At 39.5% G+C, this 15425-nt stretch overlaps 1 protein-coding gene across 9 annotated transcripts in view; it reads right to left on the bottom strand.

Annotated features, from left to right (window-relative positions):
* Positions 1-198: 198 nt before the first annotated feature.
* The window catches only part of LOC113014099 (sodium bicarbonate cotransporter 3-like), a 61310-nt gene continuing 46083 nt past the window's right edge, over positions 199-15425 (bottom strand). For 5 of the 9 annotated variants that reach the window (XM_026155401.1, XM_026155403.1, XM_026155404.1 and 2 more), the window contains 15 exons: positions 14939-15045; positions 13688-13862; positions 12595-12728; positions 12255-12500; positions 11631-11736; positions 10892-11053; positions 10236-10349; positions 9726-9887; positions 8745-8996; positions 8437-8505; positions 8028-8201; positions 7689-7826; positions 5538-5638; positions 4204-4320; positions 199-2600 (listed from right to left, as the gene is read on the bottom strand). In XM_026155401.1, coding sequence (XP_026011186.1) covers positions 2519-2600; positions 4204-4320; positions 5538-5638; positions 7689-7826; positions 8028-8201; positions 8437-8505; positions 8745-8996; positions 9726-9887; positions 10236-10349; positions 10892-11053; positions 11631-11736; positions 12255-12500; positions 12595-12728; positions 13688-13862; positions 14939-15045 — 2139 coding nt within the window. In that variant the 3' untranslated portion in view covers positions 199-2518. Of the gene's footprint in view, positions 2601-4203; positions 4321-5177; positions 5275-5537; positions 5639-7688; positions 7827-8027; positions 8202-8436; positions 8506-8744; positions 8997-9725; positions 9888-10235; positions 10350-10891; positions 11054-11630; positions 11737-12254; positions 12501-12594; positions 12729-13687; positions 13863-14938; positions 15046-15425 lie in introns of those variants that run through there. The other 4 variants (XM_026155409.1, XM_026155405.1, XM_026155406.1 and 1 more) reach the window with 4 other exon arrangements.

The raw sequence follows: 15425 nt of genomic DNA, 5'->3' as shown, positions 1-15425 counted from the left end.
TTTAAATGAGAAATAAGTGACTGCTAACAGATGTACCTAATATAGCTCCTAGTGAGTGCACTTCAGAGTTCTGGGTTTTAAATCATGTTGACTGAAAGTTATTTATCAATACAACATAAGGTAAAATGCGACCCGTAAATCCTAAACTAATGAAAAAATCTGTATATTTTTTTTTTTTAAATGAAGACAGAAGAAAAATCACTTTGTATTCCTTTTTATTGCTTTTCAACAATCAGTCATGACAGAAGAGTCATCGTTCAAGTTAACAACTGGACGCTGTGTGCTTCACTGATGTCTGTACAAAACAAATGCATTTTCTACTCTGTGTTGTTGGTGTGACAATAGAGGCCAGAAACTCCTTCACATTATTGATCGTTTATCCAGATTCATGCATCTTAAATCGAACCTCATAATGTGGAAAAACAAGATAAACAACAGGAATCGTAAATTCTTAGCTGGTTGGTGGACGTTAACTGTCTCTGATGATACTAATGACAACATTTTACATTTCATTTTAACGTCCACATATGTAGTGAAATAACCACACATGAATCATTTTTCCCACTAATCAAATATATAAATTAACATAGATGTCACTTCTTTCTGGATGTTGACGGCACAACACTTTGACACACACTAATCACTTAGAAAAGAAACAGTACCTCAAAATTGATTACAGAGCTTTTATGTTGTGAGCAAACACTAGCTGTGATAGTAGAACACACAAACACACTGACAAACAGTATTTAGTTACATTTTTAAATGGAAGAATAAATTGAACTACACTGTTTTGAGTCAATGGCTCAGGCTACAACCTTCACACAGACATGGCATTACACTACGACAGGGAGAGCAGTGTCCTCGTTCACTCTACGATCCGTCTTTGGGTGCCACCGCGTATGCCCGTACCTCTCTTCTGAACACTTAAACTATCAGTACTAGACTTGTACACAAAGAGCTTCAACAAGGCACATAAGCTATTGTCCGTATAGTCACTGTAGCTACACACAGACAGAGCAGATTAAACATACACAGAAGTCGTTTGATGAATAATTCCTTGCCTGAATATTAGCCAAGTTCAGGAGTCCGTCCATTGCACAGTATGGAACACTTATTGCTAAAACAGGACTGCTGTCAGCAAAATAAGAATTCCTAGAATATAATATATTCTTTTACATATACAGTAGAAATATTTTGCATAAAATGATTTATGATTTGCAACGCTAAACAAATTATCTTTATACCACACGCTCGCTCGTACTCACACACCCACGCATACAGTAATAATAATACAATAATATAGACAGTATAAAAACAGGTGCTGCTATCTGGGGGTCACAAATATTCTCTCATTTCTTCGCACCTTTGTATATGTCGTGATTTACAGCATTAGGTAAAATAGTTGTGATGACAGCCATGAGAGAAACAGTGGCCAGAGGGTTAAAATATCAAATGACAACAGTCAGAAATCACTCAAGATTCCTGAGTTGTATAATTAAAATTTGAATGACTGATGTATAAATACAGAGGGAGGAGGAGTAACCTTTTTATTAACACACCATAATTCATCTTAGGTAAGAAACTATACTGGCAAAGTGCTTACGATACAGTACAGACTTCGTATGGCCTCTGAAGTAGATTTCTACAATATTACAAACGAAAAGAACACAGTACACATACGCGTGATATTTCAGTAAGATCACATACACTATCAACAGTGAGACTTTACAGTAAAAACTAATTTTGAGCAGCAGTATAAATACTGAGTGTTCCCCTAGAGACAGGAGAGATTATTCATGAGCAAATCTGACAAAGATGTACGCAGTAATATTAGTGTGGTGCAGTAGTAGTATCTGAATGTACCTCTGTCTGTTTTGGTTTGTGTCATTTATTGTGCCAGACTAAATATAAAATAGAATTATCTGGTGCTGACAGTACCTGAATGGCTTTAATCAAAAAGGTTTCAAAGCTGGTGTACTTTAGTGAAAGGTCTCAGTTCCACCTTAAATATATAGAAACTGAGAATGCTAACAAGAAAGAAAAAGTAGAGTAAAATGAACAGCTAAAATAACAAAAGTAAAATATAAATACAAATAAAAGTTTTGATGGTTTAAAAGTAAAATTCACACAGTTGAACACCCCCACCAGTGAGGCCCCTTCCTTTGGTGTCTGTGCTTCAAATGAGTAATAAATGGCTGCTAGACAGAGAGAATTTCTGAACAGTGAACATCGGTGGGCAGTTACAGCAGAATTCCTTTGTTTCTTGGAGTTTTATCCTTTATAGTACATCTTGGCAACCATTCGTACACATTCTGTACATGAAGGACTTCAAGACGTGTGTTGAAGAAAGACTCGCATCCTTAAGGGAGCTCATCTGCTGCCCTGAAGGAGCTCTGCAGAGAGGTTGTGCTGCTCCAGTTCAGTGTGTCCCCTTTCCTTCTAAGATTGCGTCCATCGGTGTGGTAAAAGTGTTGTGAAGGAGAAGGTATTGAGGACAAAAGGAGTTCTGCACAATTTATTACAGGAACGTCTCGGTAGTGGAGTCTCTTCCAGGTGTGTCTGGGCTGACGTCGACTCTAACGCAGGCCACCTTTTCTTGGCTGTTCAGGGATTAACACATAGAGAGAAAATGAGTGTGTAGGCAGATTCATGGAGGTGTTAAGGGTTGTGAGCAACTACAAATGTGTGATTTCTATCAGGTAGAGGAGTGATAGGTCTTAATTACAAACACTTACAAGACTTTACCAGCTTTAGTACAACTTGGTAAGAATGGGACTTAATGAGAGAACTGTGGCAAAAGATTTGTCAACACAAAGCACTGTGCAAAGGTTTTAGAGACCGAACTTCAAGTTAGGATCTGTTTTTAAAAATCAAAACTAAACAACACAAAAAAACAAGGAAGTGGCCCACAGGGTAAGGACTTCTATTCAAGGCAAGAAGACAGTGGATAAATCTTGGGAGGCTACCTGTCTTTATTCTGTGTCTGATTGTCTTTGTCCCTAGATGTTTGAAACTTAGATTTGTGCCCAAATCTAAAGACATCTATGGATGGATGGATAAATCTAGTGAAATTAATATACACGTAACTCAAAAAAGCTGTTTACAGTGCAATGCAAAAGTCTTCAACCACCACATATTTTTGCATATTTTGGTAGTAAGATGGGAAATAGATGTAGAAAAGCATTTGGAAACCAACCAACAAATGTCAAACTGTGATAATCTTTGGGTTCTTTTTCAAAATGAACTAAATAAATGAATGAAAGCAAATTATGTGTTTATGTAATAGGTTCTTTGTCACCGGCAGTCTAACTATAAAGCTCAAAATTGATTCACAGCAACACAACACTGGTTCATCCCTTCAATTAGGTACCTTTTTTATGCTTTGGTGATTCATAGATCAGTGATAAATGGATTTAAAAAAAACAAACAAACAACAAAACAAACATTCTTATGAAGAGAATGCAGATACGAGGACTGGACTGAAAGCAGCAAAAAATACAAACATTGAAATTCCTTTGGAAAGTCTGCAAAACTATTGTTCAATTCCACTTCAAAAATAACAAGGAAGTCTGTCTCCTTGAAATAAGGAAATAAGGGTAGCACAAGACCTTTGCACAGTACTGTGTTTTTCCTCTTTGCATCAACACACCTACTCAGTTTTTCAAGATACCTAAAACAAATTGTAAAAATCTTTGTGACTTTAGGAGATACACATCATGACAGCAAGTATGTTTAGGATAAATGAAACAGGGTGCAGTCTGAATGTGGGACCAATCAGAATCCAGTCCGATGGAACCAGGTGATAAATAGTAATTATTTCTAAGTGTTTCCTACCCTTTGCCTTTCCAAGGAAACCGAATCAGAGTTTGACATACATTACTGTGCAAACTATGTCAAACTGTTATTGAGGAATGCCATTTTGCTGCAAATATATTCCTGTCAACTCAAGTCAGGTTAACAGCTATGGGATCTAAAAGGAACAGGAACTATTATCTTTGCTTTTACAGGATTAAACTGATTCCCGACACTCAAAACTGCAATCGCTGTGGACTTCCAGGCAGTAACTAGCTTCAGTTTCTGACTACAGCGTACGTTAAGATAGCACTACCAAGCAGTCCCTCTTGTTTTTAGCGAGCATATCATATTGAAGTAACAGAGTTGGGTGCAGGGGCTCTGGAAAACTCCAGGAGATGGCATAGCTACCTTCCGCTAAGCTTCACAGGTTGGACACAAGACTCTGCACTCGAGTTCACTGCTTTCCACACTGCGGTTTTGGCCATCTCATCAGAGATATTTACAACCAAGGGGTCAGTGTCAGAACTACATGCCAAAATGAAAACACACACACACACACACACACAAACAGAAACAAAAAGAGAAGACAGGCATGTAGACATCAAGACAGCAGGACAGGATCAGTGCAGGAGAGGCAGACGCAAACATGCATATATTAGAGATTAAACCAAGTTAACAACACAGTATGGCTGACCAGACAGACCACAAACAAACTTCTGTGTTAACATGTATTAAGAGCTGTTTGCGTTTTAGGCAAAGGGGTATCCTGAGAGTTGACTGTATGCATATTATTAGATAAGGCAATCATTCTATCATAGACCTTTTTACCTTAAAACAAATAATAATAATAAAAACAAAAAGACAGGAATACACAAAGCAGTGTGTTTAAAGCCATCTGTTTTGAAAATCTGTTTTTTATGGTCTGAAAATTTCACCCATGCACAAACTATCAGCAGGGTTAATCGTGGGTGATCGTGGCTCAAAGAGTTGGCAGTTCGTCTTGTAACTGGAAGGTTGCCGCTTCGAGCCCTGGCTCGGACAGTCTCGGTCGTTGTCCTTGGGCAAGACACCTCACCTACTGCCTACTGGTGATGGCCAGAGGGGCCGATGGCGCGATATGGCAGCCTCGCTTCTGTCAGTCTGCTCCAGGGCAGCTGTGGCTACAACTGTAGCTTGCCTCCACCAGTGTGTGAATGTGAGAGTGAATGAATAGTGGAATTGTAAAGCGCTTTGAGGGCCCCGAAAAGCGCTATATAAATGCAATCCATTATTATTATTATCATTATTAATATGCAGCAATGTGAGTCAGAGATTATTATTATTATTATTATTATTATTATTATCATCGTCATTGTACACACAGCCATGCTACCTCTTCTTACAATGGGACGCTGTGGGTCACTACTTCTATTCTGTAGGATCTGTTAAGATGGACATAACCACACAGCTGATGACCAGTCTTTAAATTGTCATTTCAAGCTGTAGATAAAAACATATTTTTTAAGTTTAGACACAGCAGAAGTCAAGACATACGAAATTAGTGAAATCTTTATTTATCTGGATCAAATTTTTTTAAATATATTTAGCCATGAGGCCATAAGATAAAAATATTATAGTAGTATGTGAGATTTACGGTCACTAACATGAATACACTTCACTCCCAAGTGAAAATTTACAGAAGATTCAGCTCTCCATCCCACAATCTGACATTTAAAGGATGCTTTATGGAGTGCATTACTCACCTCCCTGAGAGTTCCTTCACTGGGATCTTGAGCCGGTTCGAGTCTTCATAAGTGTCCTTAATCCCCATCTCTTCTTCTTCCTCCAGTCCGGACTCTTCATCCTAGATTCAAATGCATCTATAGTTTAAAAACCAGTTATTACTGCAGTGAGGTTCATCCTCCAACAATTGAGTCTCACATTTTTATTCATATTTACCGTAATTGTCGGGCTATAAGCCGCTACTTTTTGCACAAGCTTTGAACCCTGCGGCTTTTAGTCAGGTGCGGCTTTTCTATAGATTGTCCATGATTTTTGTCATATCGTAAGACGATTTGTTTTGTGTGTTCCGCTGTTGTACGGCACTACGTTGCCTGGCGGAAGGATCGGGGTTCAAGAGTGGTATGTTGGTCACATGTCCGTCCGCCAGGCAATGTAGTGCCGTACGAAGTAGCGCGAAAAACAAACTTCAAAGTAGCGCTACGCGTTCAGCGGGAGGCGTGGATGACGAGCGGCGATAAACTTGCGAAAAGCAAGTTATGCTCAACTCCACCGGTGGATTCTGACAGCGTGGAAAAGTGTGAAAACATCCACGATCACCAACGGATTTTGAAGGGCTGGACTGCTGCATGATGGAGAGGACGACACCGCCACGGCCCTTCAGAGGGTGTTCGACTCTGACACTGACAATGAGGATTTCTTTGGTTTTGAAAGTGACAACGAAGGAGAGAAGCGGAGAGTGGATGACGAAGCCATCCTGAGCCTGTTTGTATCCGACACTGGAGAAGAGGACTTTGGTGGTTTTAGTGCGCAGGAAGAAGAGAAAGATGGTGGTGAATGACTGACTTTTCTTCTTGTTAAAGCTGTGTCACTGCACCTGAGCCTAAAAGGTAGTCCGAATCTATTTTTCTGGTGTGCTGTAGGCTACTGTTATGTACTACATGTGCAAATATGTACCCATAACTTGTTTTTCAAAAATATTAATAAAAGGGGTGTGTCTCCAAACAGCCATCTCTTTCCTGACAATTCCCTTTGTGCATATTCTCTTACATATGATAAGTCAACATTGAAACACCTGCGGCTTTTAGTCAGGTGCGGCTAATGTATGTACAAAACAGGATTTTCCCCTGATTTTAGCTTGTGCGGCTAATATTCAGGTGCGCTTTGTAGTCCGGGAAATACGGTAAATCAGCTTTAACATCTGGCTTATTGGCCCGGGCTTATATTATATTGGGTTTTGGTCTCCCGTGGCTGTGTAGCACTGAAAGTACTTGATTCAAAACTCTCTTCTTCCATAACAGCCATGCTTGCAAGACCAATATACCCATTTGATCTTGCCTAGTTGCCACAATTATATAGCAATTTAATTAGCAATTTGATTCGATCCACTGTTAAGGCACCCACTCGAATTGTAGTATAATTAAACTGTCTTCCAATCTGAGCTTCAGAAGGATTTACACGATCTGGAAAGCTGTTGTTTACAACAAAGACAGATGGAGCATTTGGAGAGATTTTGCAGTATTACTGTTTAAATGCAAATTAGGAAGAAAAACAAAGGATAACTACATTTTTGTCATTTCAGTGCATGTCTTGAAGTACAGTAGAAAGGAAACAAAATCTCATTTAGTAAATTTTTGTAACTGAGGAGCAGTTTTAATTTTGTATCATTTGGAAGCAGAAGTAGTTGTGACCTTCAAGTAGATATTGAAAATAGTCAGCTGTTACCCTCCAGCTCTTTCCTCTTACTTTTAAGTTCTTTCCACAGAAGGAGCACAGGCATGAGCTCTTCACAGATGCTCTGAACTCCACTCTCAGGGTCAAGGCTGTCTGCTTAATCCTTAATCCTATAAAACCTTGAAACCTTGAGTATACAGAACTAATATTTTTATTCATTAGTTCTGTATACTAGTTACTATCATTGGAAAAGGCTTGTGATTGGATACATTTCCTGTCATGGTTTAGATCTTGCTTCCTATCATTAACATCATGCTCAAAAGTTAATATGATTTTTTTTTCTGTCCAGTGATCCCAGTAAAATACCGCCTTCCCCATTTTTGACACAAAATCTGCTACAGCCAACTTTCTGTTAATGCAAAGAAAAGCAAAAACTTCTTTCAAATTCAAATTACAAATAAACTTGTGATGTTCACTTATGGAAAACAGATGAGTTTTACCAGCTTTTCACGCGCTTTCTTTTTCTTATCATCCTCAGTCTTCTTTTTGCTTTCTGGCATCAAGTCATCGAGCCAGCTCAGCTCTCTCTTGGTAAAGAAAAAGTCTAGAAGCTTTCGGATAAAGACCAGCGCCAGAACCTAGAATTACAGATGAAACCAAACATAAAGTAAAGGAATGACACAATAAAAATCATATCTACTAATAAAAGAAACCCTCTGCTATACTGTTATTTGGCACAACATACAGATGAATGATCAATAACTGTGACATTAAAAACATTTCTATAACTCTTCTCCAGTAAAAATGAAGTGATAAAATAAGTAAGGCTGAGTCATTACCATCATGGGGAATACAACAGCTGCTGCAGACACCTTGATTACCCAGAGCAGCACCAAACAGCTGAGCTGTATCAGGGTGAAGATATGGACCTTCCACAGTGGCACATAGCGCAGGTAGATCAGGTCAGGCTGGTGCTTTGCAGGCATGCCAAACAGTTTGATTCTGTCAAAGAACTAGAGTAAAGAGAGTCAGTGAAACAGTCAAGAAATACAAATGCATGAAAGTACCACTTAATAGATTATTCAGAGGAGGAAACACATTTAAGAGAAGCTCCCAGGGACTCTGAATTACCATTAAAGGTTTGCAACAGCAGGGGGCAAACTTATCTTTATTAACAGCTCCAGACTCCTGCTCTGTTCTGAATAGAAGGGCAGCACTATCTTCAAAGACAGCAGGGGAGAGACTTACTTGAATGCCTTTGAGGGAAGAGACACCCATGTAGAGAAAGACTCCGTACAGAACCGGCATTGGAATAAACTGCCGAAAGCACAAATCAAACAACATATTAGAAAATATTTAACTTACGGTACATGAAGCAAAAAGCTGAAAACATCTATGACACACTTGTGCCAGGTGACAACACATTAGTTAGTTTACACGGAATTAACGCAACATTTGTCAAATAATCAAAAGACATTATTATATACAGTGATTTACAGGGGGAAGCAAATCCTCATGAAGAAGCAAATATTATTTCACTGACAACCCCATCGCACCTTGAGCACTGATGTCATGAAGACAGAACAACCCATCAGGACAAAGATCATAAATCCCGTGACTCGCTGTTCCCGGATTCCCAAAAACTTGGGCTGTTCTCCCGGTGCGGAGCAGCCAGACTCCACCTTCAGGCTGTTAACGTGGGAAATGGAGAGGACGGTTGCAGCCACAAACCACGGCAAGCCCATAATGGAGCACACGCCCAGCATTATTGCCACGAGGAGCAAGTCCAGGTGATAGCCACATCCTTTCTGTAAGATACGAGAAGTAGAGGCATGGACATACACAAACTTTCAAGACTGAAGAGAAAAATCTTTGTGACAGATTCATTCACTGTGATCAATCAGCTATTTGCCTTTTTCTGTAAAAAAAAAAAATTAAAATAAATTTTGTGAAACTTTTTATACTTCCTCCAGCTTCTCCCTTTAGAAGTGACCATACTGAATCATCTGTCTCACCCTTTCTCTACCGTCCCTCTGCATGTCCTCCTTCTCTACATCCATAAACCCTCTCACTGCTCTTCCTCTATCTTGTAAACCCTCCATTTCACTCTTGCTGCTGTCCTTCTATCACAAATCACCCTTGACACTTGTGTTCACGCTCTTCTTCACCTCTTTTTTGCACTGTCCATTCCTTTAGATGCTGACCCCAAGTATTTAAACTCATCCACTTTCACTAACTCTACTCCTTACATCTTTACCTTTCCACCTGCCTGACTTCATCAGTCAAACCTGTCCATCACCACTGCAAACAAGAAGGGGTTCAGAGCCAATCTCTGATGTAATCCCACCCCCACCTTGAACCAATCTGTCACTTCTACAGCAAAACCTCATCACTGTCTCGCTGTACTCATACATATGCTGCAGTACCCTAGCATACTTCTCTCACTCCGGACGTCTTCATACAGTTCCGCAGTTCCTCCCTTGGCACCCTATCACAAGCTTTCTCAAAATAAAAAAACTTTCAGATAAAAGTCAGACCTTCAGCTTGTGCTCTTTGCGGTTGATGATGACTGCTGTGATCTGCTGATCCATAAAAATGAGGATGGTGCAGAGCATGGCAGGAAGTACTGCCACCAGCAGTGTCCACCAAGGGTTTTCTCCTAACGGATCCATTAGCCAGCCTCTGTTCTTTGAAGTTGGCTGAGGGGAAAAGTGCAAGCCACATTAAGTATATATAAGGTATGAACTAACTGAGAATATTTATCTTACACATTACTTGTAATGTGTTGGTCAGAATCTAGACTATTCCAGCAAGAGCTTTTGTATATGAAAGCCTTAAGCACACACAATCTGTACTTTTACATCTCTGAGAAGAGACTGCTACCACTGTAAAGAAACCCTTGAGTAAAATACAATAGAATTACAAAACCTTTACTTTATCTACAGATTATATACTTTATTTAAAGCTTACGGAAGATAATAGCTATGATCCGTAAAAATGTACTCAATAGTAATAAATGGAGGAATGCAGATGAACAATATGCCTACCTCAAAGCGGTCAGGAACATTCAGTTTAGGAGACGGGATCCCCATTAGGTAGTCCACTAGCACCATAATCATGATGGTTATAAACACTGCAAAGTCACTAATAGTGGATCGCACCTATGTAACACACACATATACAAAATAGATTAATTTATTTAGGGATTTGACATGTGCCTTCAGCCACCCTTTATAAATGTATTCCTAAAACAAAGAAGCGAAGCTGCTTAACTTCATATCATTTCCTTCTGTAGGTACAGCTCCATCAAAGTAATTGTTGCACATTTTACAGTTTACACAATACCAACACCGGCCTACACCGAGTGATAACACTGTAGATGGTACTATGTGGGAGGATGCAGGAAGATCTCTTCTTTCTGAACATGAGTCTGCTCCTGTGCTAATGACTCAATGCAAACATTTACATAGTGTCAGAACCTTTTAGGTTAATCTGCCCACACTTGCGTGCACCAGGTGTACAAAACATATAATGACATGTGATGTTACAGATCTGATGCTTCATATTTCAAATAGTACTATTTAAACATCATTTTACATGATTAGGGATTAAACAGTGCTTTCTTTTGTCTTTTAAAAGCTTCTTTTTGCTGCGTTTTACAAAAGAAATAACATACATAAACAAATTAAGCCCAACATCTCACCCTGGTGGGGAAGTATCTTTCTGTTTTAAACTGCTTGAGGAATGATGACAAAAAGAAGGTTGTGAAGAAGAGGATAACAGACCAAAAGAGAACATCTGGGATGTACGGCCCATGGTGACCACAGGCAGGACCCACAAAGTCTCCATGGAGCAATTTGCACGTCTTTAAAGAAGAAGAAAAAGGATAAAAATTGGTAATTTAACGAATCATCTGTATGACAGAGGTAGATGTATTGCTGGGGGTTGTGCTTATGACTAAAATTGTGAATTATATAATGTAGACTATTGGCTTATAGTGGAATTGAACTTCTGTGTTAAATCTACGCTGTAGGTATGTAATGGCAAACCTTTCTGAAACCTTATGCAGTAACTTACACCCTAACCTGACACACACCTCCCTACTGATGTAACTTCACAGTACAACAGCACCACCTTTTCCTTCCATGCATTTCTGGCTACTTCTTTTGGTGCCATTTTTGAAATCAGCTAGAAGACAATGGAGCAACTCGAAGAGAGAAACTCCACTGCTAGCAAGTGTTTATGTGGGAAAATTGTAGAGCAATGGAGACACACCACACGCACACACAGGTATAAAAGCTACTTGGGGAAGCTATGGCATGTGCTCTACATAGATTCAATGCATGAAGTCAACATTAAGCTTCACTGTTTGCTCTCCAATTTTAAAACTGTGTTTGTAATTTCTGCTTTTTACACTAGAGGTCACTGTGCGCTAGTCTTACTGAAACACTGAGGCTGCTCCATTCGATAGAGTCTGGACTATATCCGGACTGGTTCCACTTCTGCATGACCTCATCTGTAGCATTTGCTGGTGGAGAGCACTGACACCTGGGGACAGAGGATCCAAAACTAAGCAAAGTCTGTACCTTGAGCCTTCTGTGAGAAATAATGTTTAAGGTTCAATTAAAGCAAACTTTAAGTACATGCTACAGTGTATCTGCCGGGTAAAATTATATTTTCCTTAAGAAGGAACTACTTTGTGTGATGCTTTGGAATTTAATCTAAAGACTGTAATAGAAAATGTGGAAAGTCCCTACTTTGAGACCAGGGGCAGACAAGTCCCTCTGAGGTTGTGTCAAAGCCCGTTACAAATCAGAAATTAAATGAAAATTTAATAAGACTTTAGAGTTTTCCCAGTAAACCAGTCAGCTGAAGTAGTCGTAGAAGAAGATAATATAAATTTTAACCTCTCTCATTATCAGTTAACGCACTCTTGCAGAGACAGCAATTTGAAGAGCTAAATTTAATGCAACCTGTGCAAACAATTCAAAATATATAATACTGAGCAAACAATAATAAACAAATGGACCTTTAATCATTCATGTAACTTAAATCTCAGTACTTACGAATACAGAGTAAGGTTGTCCAAGCTGTTATGCATGTTGACAGGGTACAATTCTCCCAGATGAAAGAGCTTCTCTAGAGCTTCGTAGATGAAGATGATGCAGATCAATGCTGCAAAAGCTTCCTCTGTGAAGCGGGTAATGTAGCAAACCAGAGAGCTTGCATCTGTGGCCACAAGGAGGATACACAGGAAGGCAGTCCACAGACCAATGCTGGTCCGTAGAGACAGGTAGGACAAGCTATAGTCCCTGGGAAAGACAAAGAATTTCTATTAGACAATGGGAATCAACATAAAACACTGTTGAGCATTTTTTACTACAATGCAAACTTGCTCAAACTCACTTGCAGAACTTAAAGAGGATCTTCTCAAATACTAAAACAGGCCCCGTGCTGCCAAGAATAGTGAGGGGCTGGCCTGCAAAGAGGGAGTATGCTACTCCTGTCAGTGATGCCCCAAATAGAGACTCGATGGCGCTCTGTAGAGACAGAGGAGAGGAGTGGAGTGAGGGAATAAGAAAGGAGGGATTGGGGAGGTGAAATTGCACAAAGGAGGATACAGAGGGAAAGGCTGAAGGAGAAAAGAAACAGATGAGGAGGAGACCACAGACCAGAACATAAAGCTTTGATTAAACAGACATTATGGGCTGCGTCTGAGAGGCTAGATAAACTGTTCAAATGTTCCCACACTGCTGACTTGTCCGAAGTCATATCTCTGTGCAGCGTGTGAGTTTATTTAGACGCATTACACACACCAGCACACAGACTGTCTGTGCCAACAGTCCCTGGCCTAGCACAGACATCTGGATGAAAGAGAAGCAGACAGTGAGAGAGAACAGAGAGAACCACAAAAAGAGACACTATACTAAACAGTTTGTATGGTAACAAAAAGAAAGAAGTGAAATGTATTAATAGTTTGATTTTATGTAACATTTTTTTATTTTGATTGCTCATACACGTGTTTTAAAGAGGTCAGAAACATGTTGTGTGTAACATGTGTGCATTTGATCCCATCTTATTGTCTAGTGTAAGAGTGCTGCATTATTTAGCTAAAATTGTTCAAACTGTGAAATGGATTTCTTATTTGAAAACACTGATAACACTATTATGGATGGTAGAAAGAACAGATTTTTGCACTTTACAATTTTACGATGGAGCGTTTAGGATGTAAAGCGCTTTGGGGTCCTTAGGGACTAGTAAAGCGCTATATAAATACAGGCCATTTTTAGGATTCTGTGGAACTGGGGTATTTGCTTTCCGTCATTCACAATACCCTCACAGAACCCATCTGAAGTGCCAGTGCAAAAATCACAATATGTAGTAGCAATAGTCCCAAACGTTCGACTATAACACGACTAAGGGATTAGGGCTTTTACGCCCACTGGAACCCATGAAGCGATCAAATACTGACTTTTAAGTGCCAAGCTTTATGACTCACTATGTTGCCTTTTGTCGCCTCCCCAAGCAGACCCCCGAATGTGATGACAGGAGACATGCAGGCGCAGTAAAGGAAAAGGACAGAAGCGAGACACTGCAGACTGAGAGCGTCCCTGATGTCGCTCCAGTAAAAGGGCGCTTTCCGCTTGACATCCAGGACCAGACCTCCGAAAATTCTAGAAGATTCCCAGAGCAGATTTTAGTGCTTGAAATTTTCAAATTGAATGTAATGTAATTACAATTACCGTAAGAAAAAAAAATGCAAACTTCAACATATTTTCAATCAGGAAATGTGAAGAGTGGAAGCTTCAAGAGTATTACTGTCACAAAAACTCAATTAATATGAAGCTAAGTATCTAAGTGTCTGTGGTGGATCATGTGACCATCTGGTTCAGAGCTTATTAGCACTAAAGAAAAGACTCTTACTGTAACAGTGTCAGCTGTAAACCGATGTTCTTAAAATGTACTAATTTAATGTTTCTGGCTTCACTGAGATGCTGTCTGATGTTACTTACTGACCACTCAGCCTCTTTCTGCCTGTTTTTCCTTTGCCTTTCTATTTCTCAAATCCATTTCTCACCTTGTATATCGTCTCCTCTCTTTTCTCTAACACCAATCCAAAAGCCTTCCTGTGAGGTCTTTTTTTATATTTACTTTCCCTCACACCTCTGAAATAACCTCTCTTGCTGTCCTTCACAGCCCCTGCTGATTCTTTCACAGAGCCCGTGTTTTCATTTTTTTTCCCTTAACATTAGCTTCTTGTACTTTCTTACGCTCAGCTTTCCCTGAGTAGCTCGCTCATAGCACAAGCCTTTTATAGTTGCAGTGAAAGGGAGCGTGACTCTGTAAATAATACAGTGCCTTCCAACAGACATGAGTGTGTGTCAGTCTGAGGTTGCCAATAAACACATTGTCCTTAGTGTGTGGCCCGTGGATAGGTGGTATCAGTTATCCATAAATGTCGACATTTCAGTTTAACAGAGTAATGTATCTGCTCAAACAAACTAATGTCGTGCTTCTAAAATTTCACATTTCATACCATTTCAAATTTTAATAAAAGCTCTGTTAGAAAAAATTATTTGGCTGATAGCTTTGAATTCACAGAAATTTCATTTTAGAGCATCCTAGAACCATAAACAAACCCCTGCAACTCAAGATGATAAACAGAACAATAAACAGAACAAGTCACTTCCATACAGGGAACAGCAGCTGACTGGATAGATGTTTAATAATGTCACCATTACATACTCACCTCCCAGTCCTCTGCAGCTCAGGCCCTGCATGATGGTCCTCCTCCTTTTCCAGTTCTCCAGCTGGAGGTGCACTGCCATTGGGCTGCAGTGGTATTTTCCTCTTTATCTGCAGGTCGGACAGTTTAAAACAATATGTTCCATATGTTTTAATTCTTTTAAGGCCTCTCTCTTCGTTTAAGGTGCCTCTCTTACTGTGATTATAATGATATAAAGCTAAATGTGACATATAAACAACATGTTACTGTTTATAAGACTTGTATATATGGAAGTACAGTATGAAAGATGTTGTATTCTTAATGACTTATCCAACTGTTTACCCAAGCTGAACTCTAGACAGGCTGCCAGTCTATCACAAGACTAACAAAGAGATCTACACCTATGGCCAGTTTTAGAATCATTAATGCATCAGTGTATCCCAGGCAATTTTCTCTATATTTTTGTTACAGTCATGTCATTTTAGGCTAGGGTTAAATGTATATTCAGTAG

This window comes from Astatotilapia calliptera, chromosome 22 (assembly GCF_900246225.1).
Source record: "Astatotilapia calliptera chromosome 22, fAstCal1.2, whole genome shotgun sequence".
NCBI classification, from domain to species: domain Eukaryota; kingdom Metazoa; phylum Chordata; class Actinopteri; order Cichliformes; family Cichlidae; genus Astatotilapia; species Astatotilapia calliptera.
Note: the sequence above shows the minus strand (reverse complement) of the source record. Positions and strands in the feature narration are given on the sequence as shown.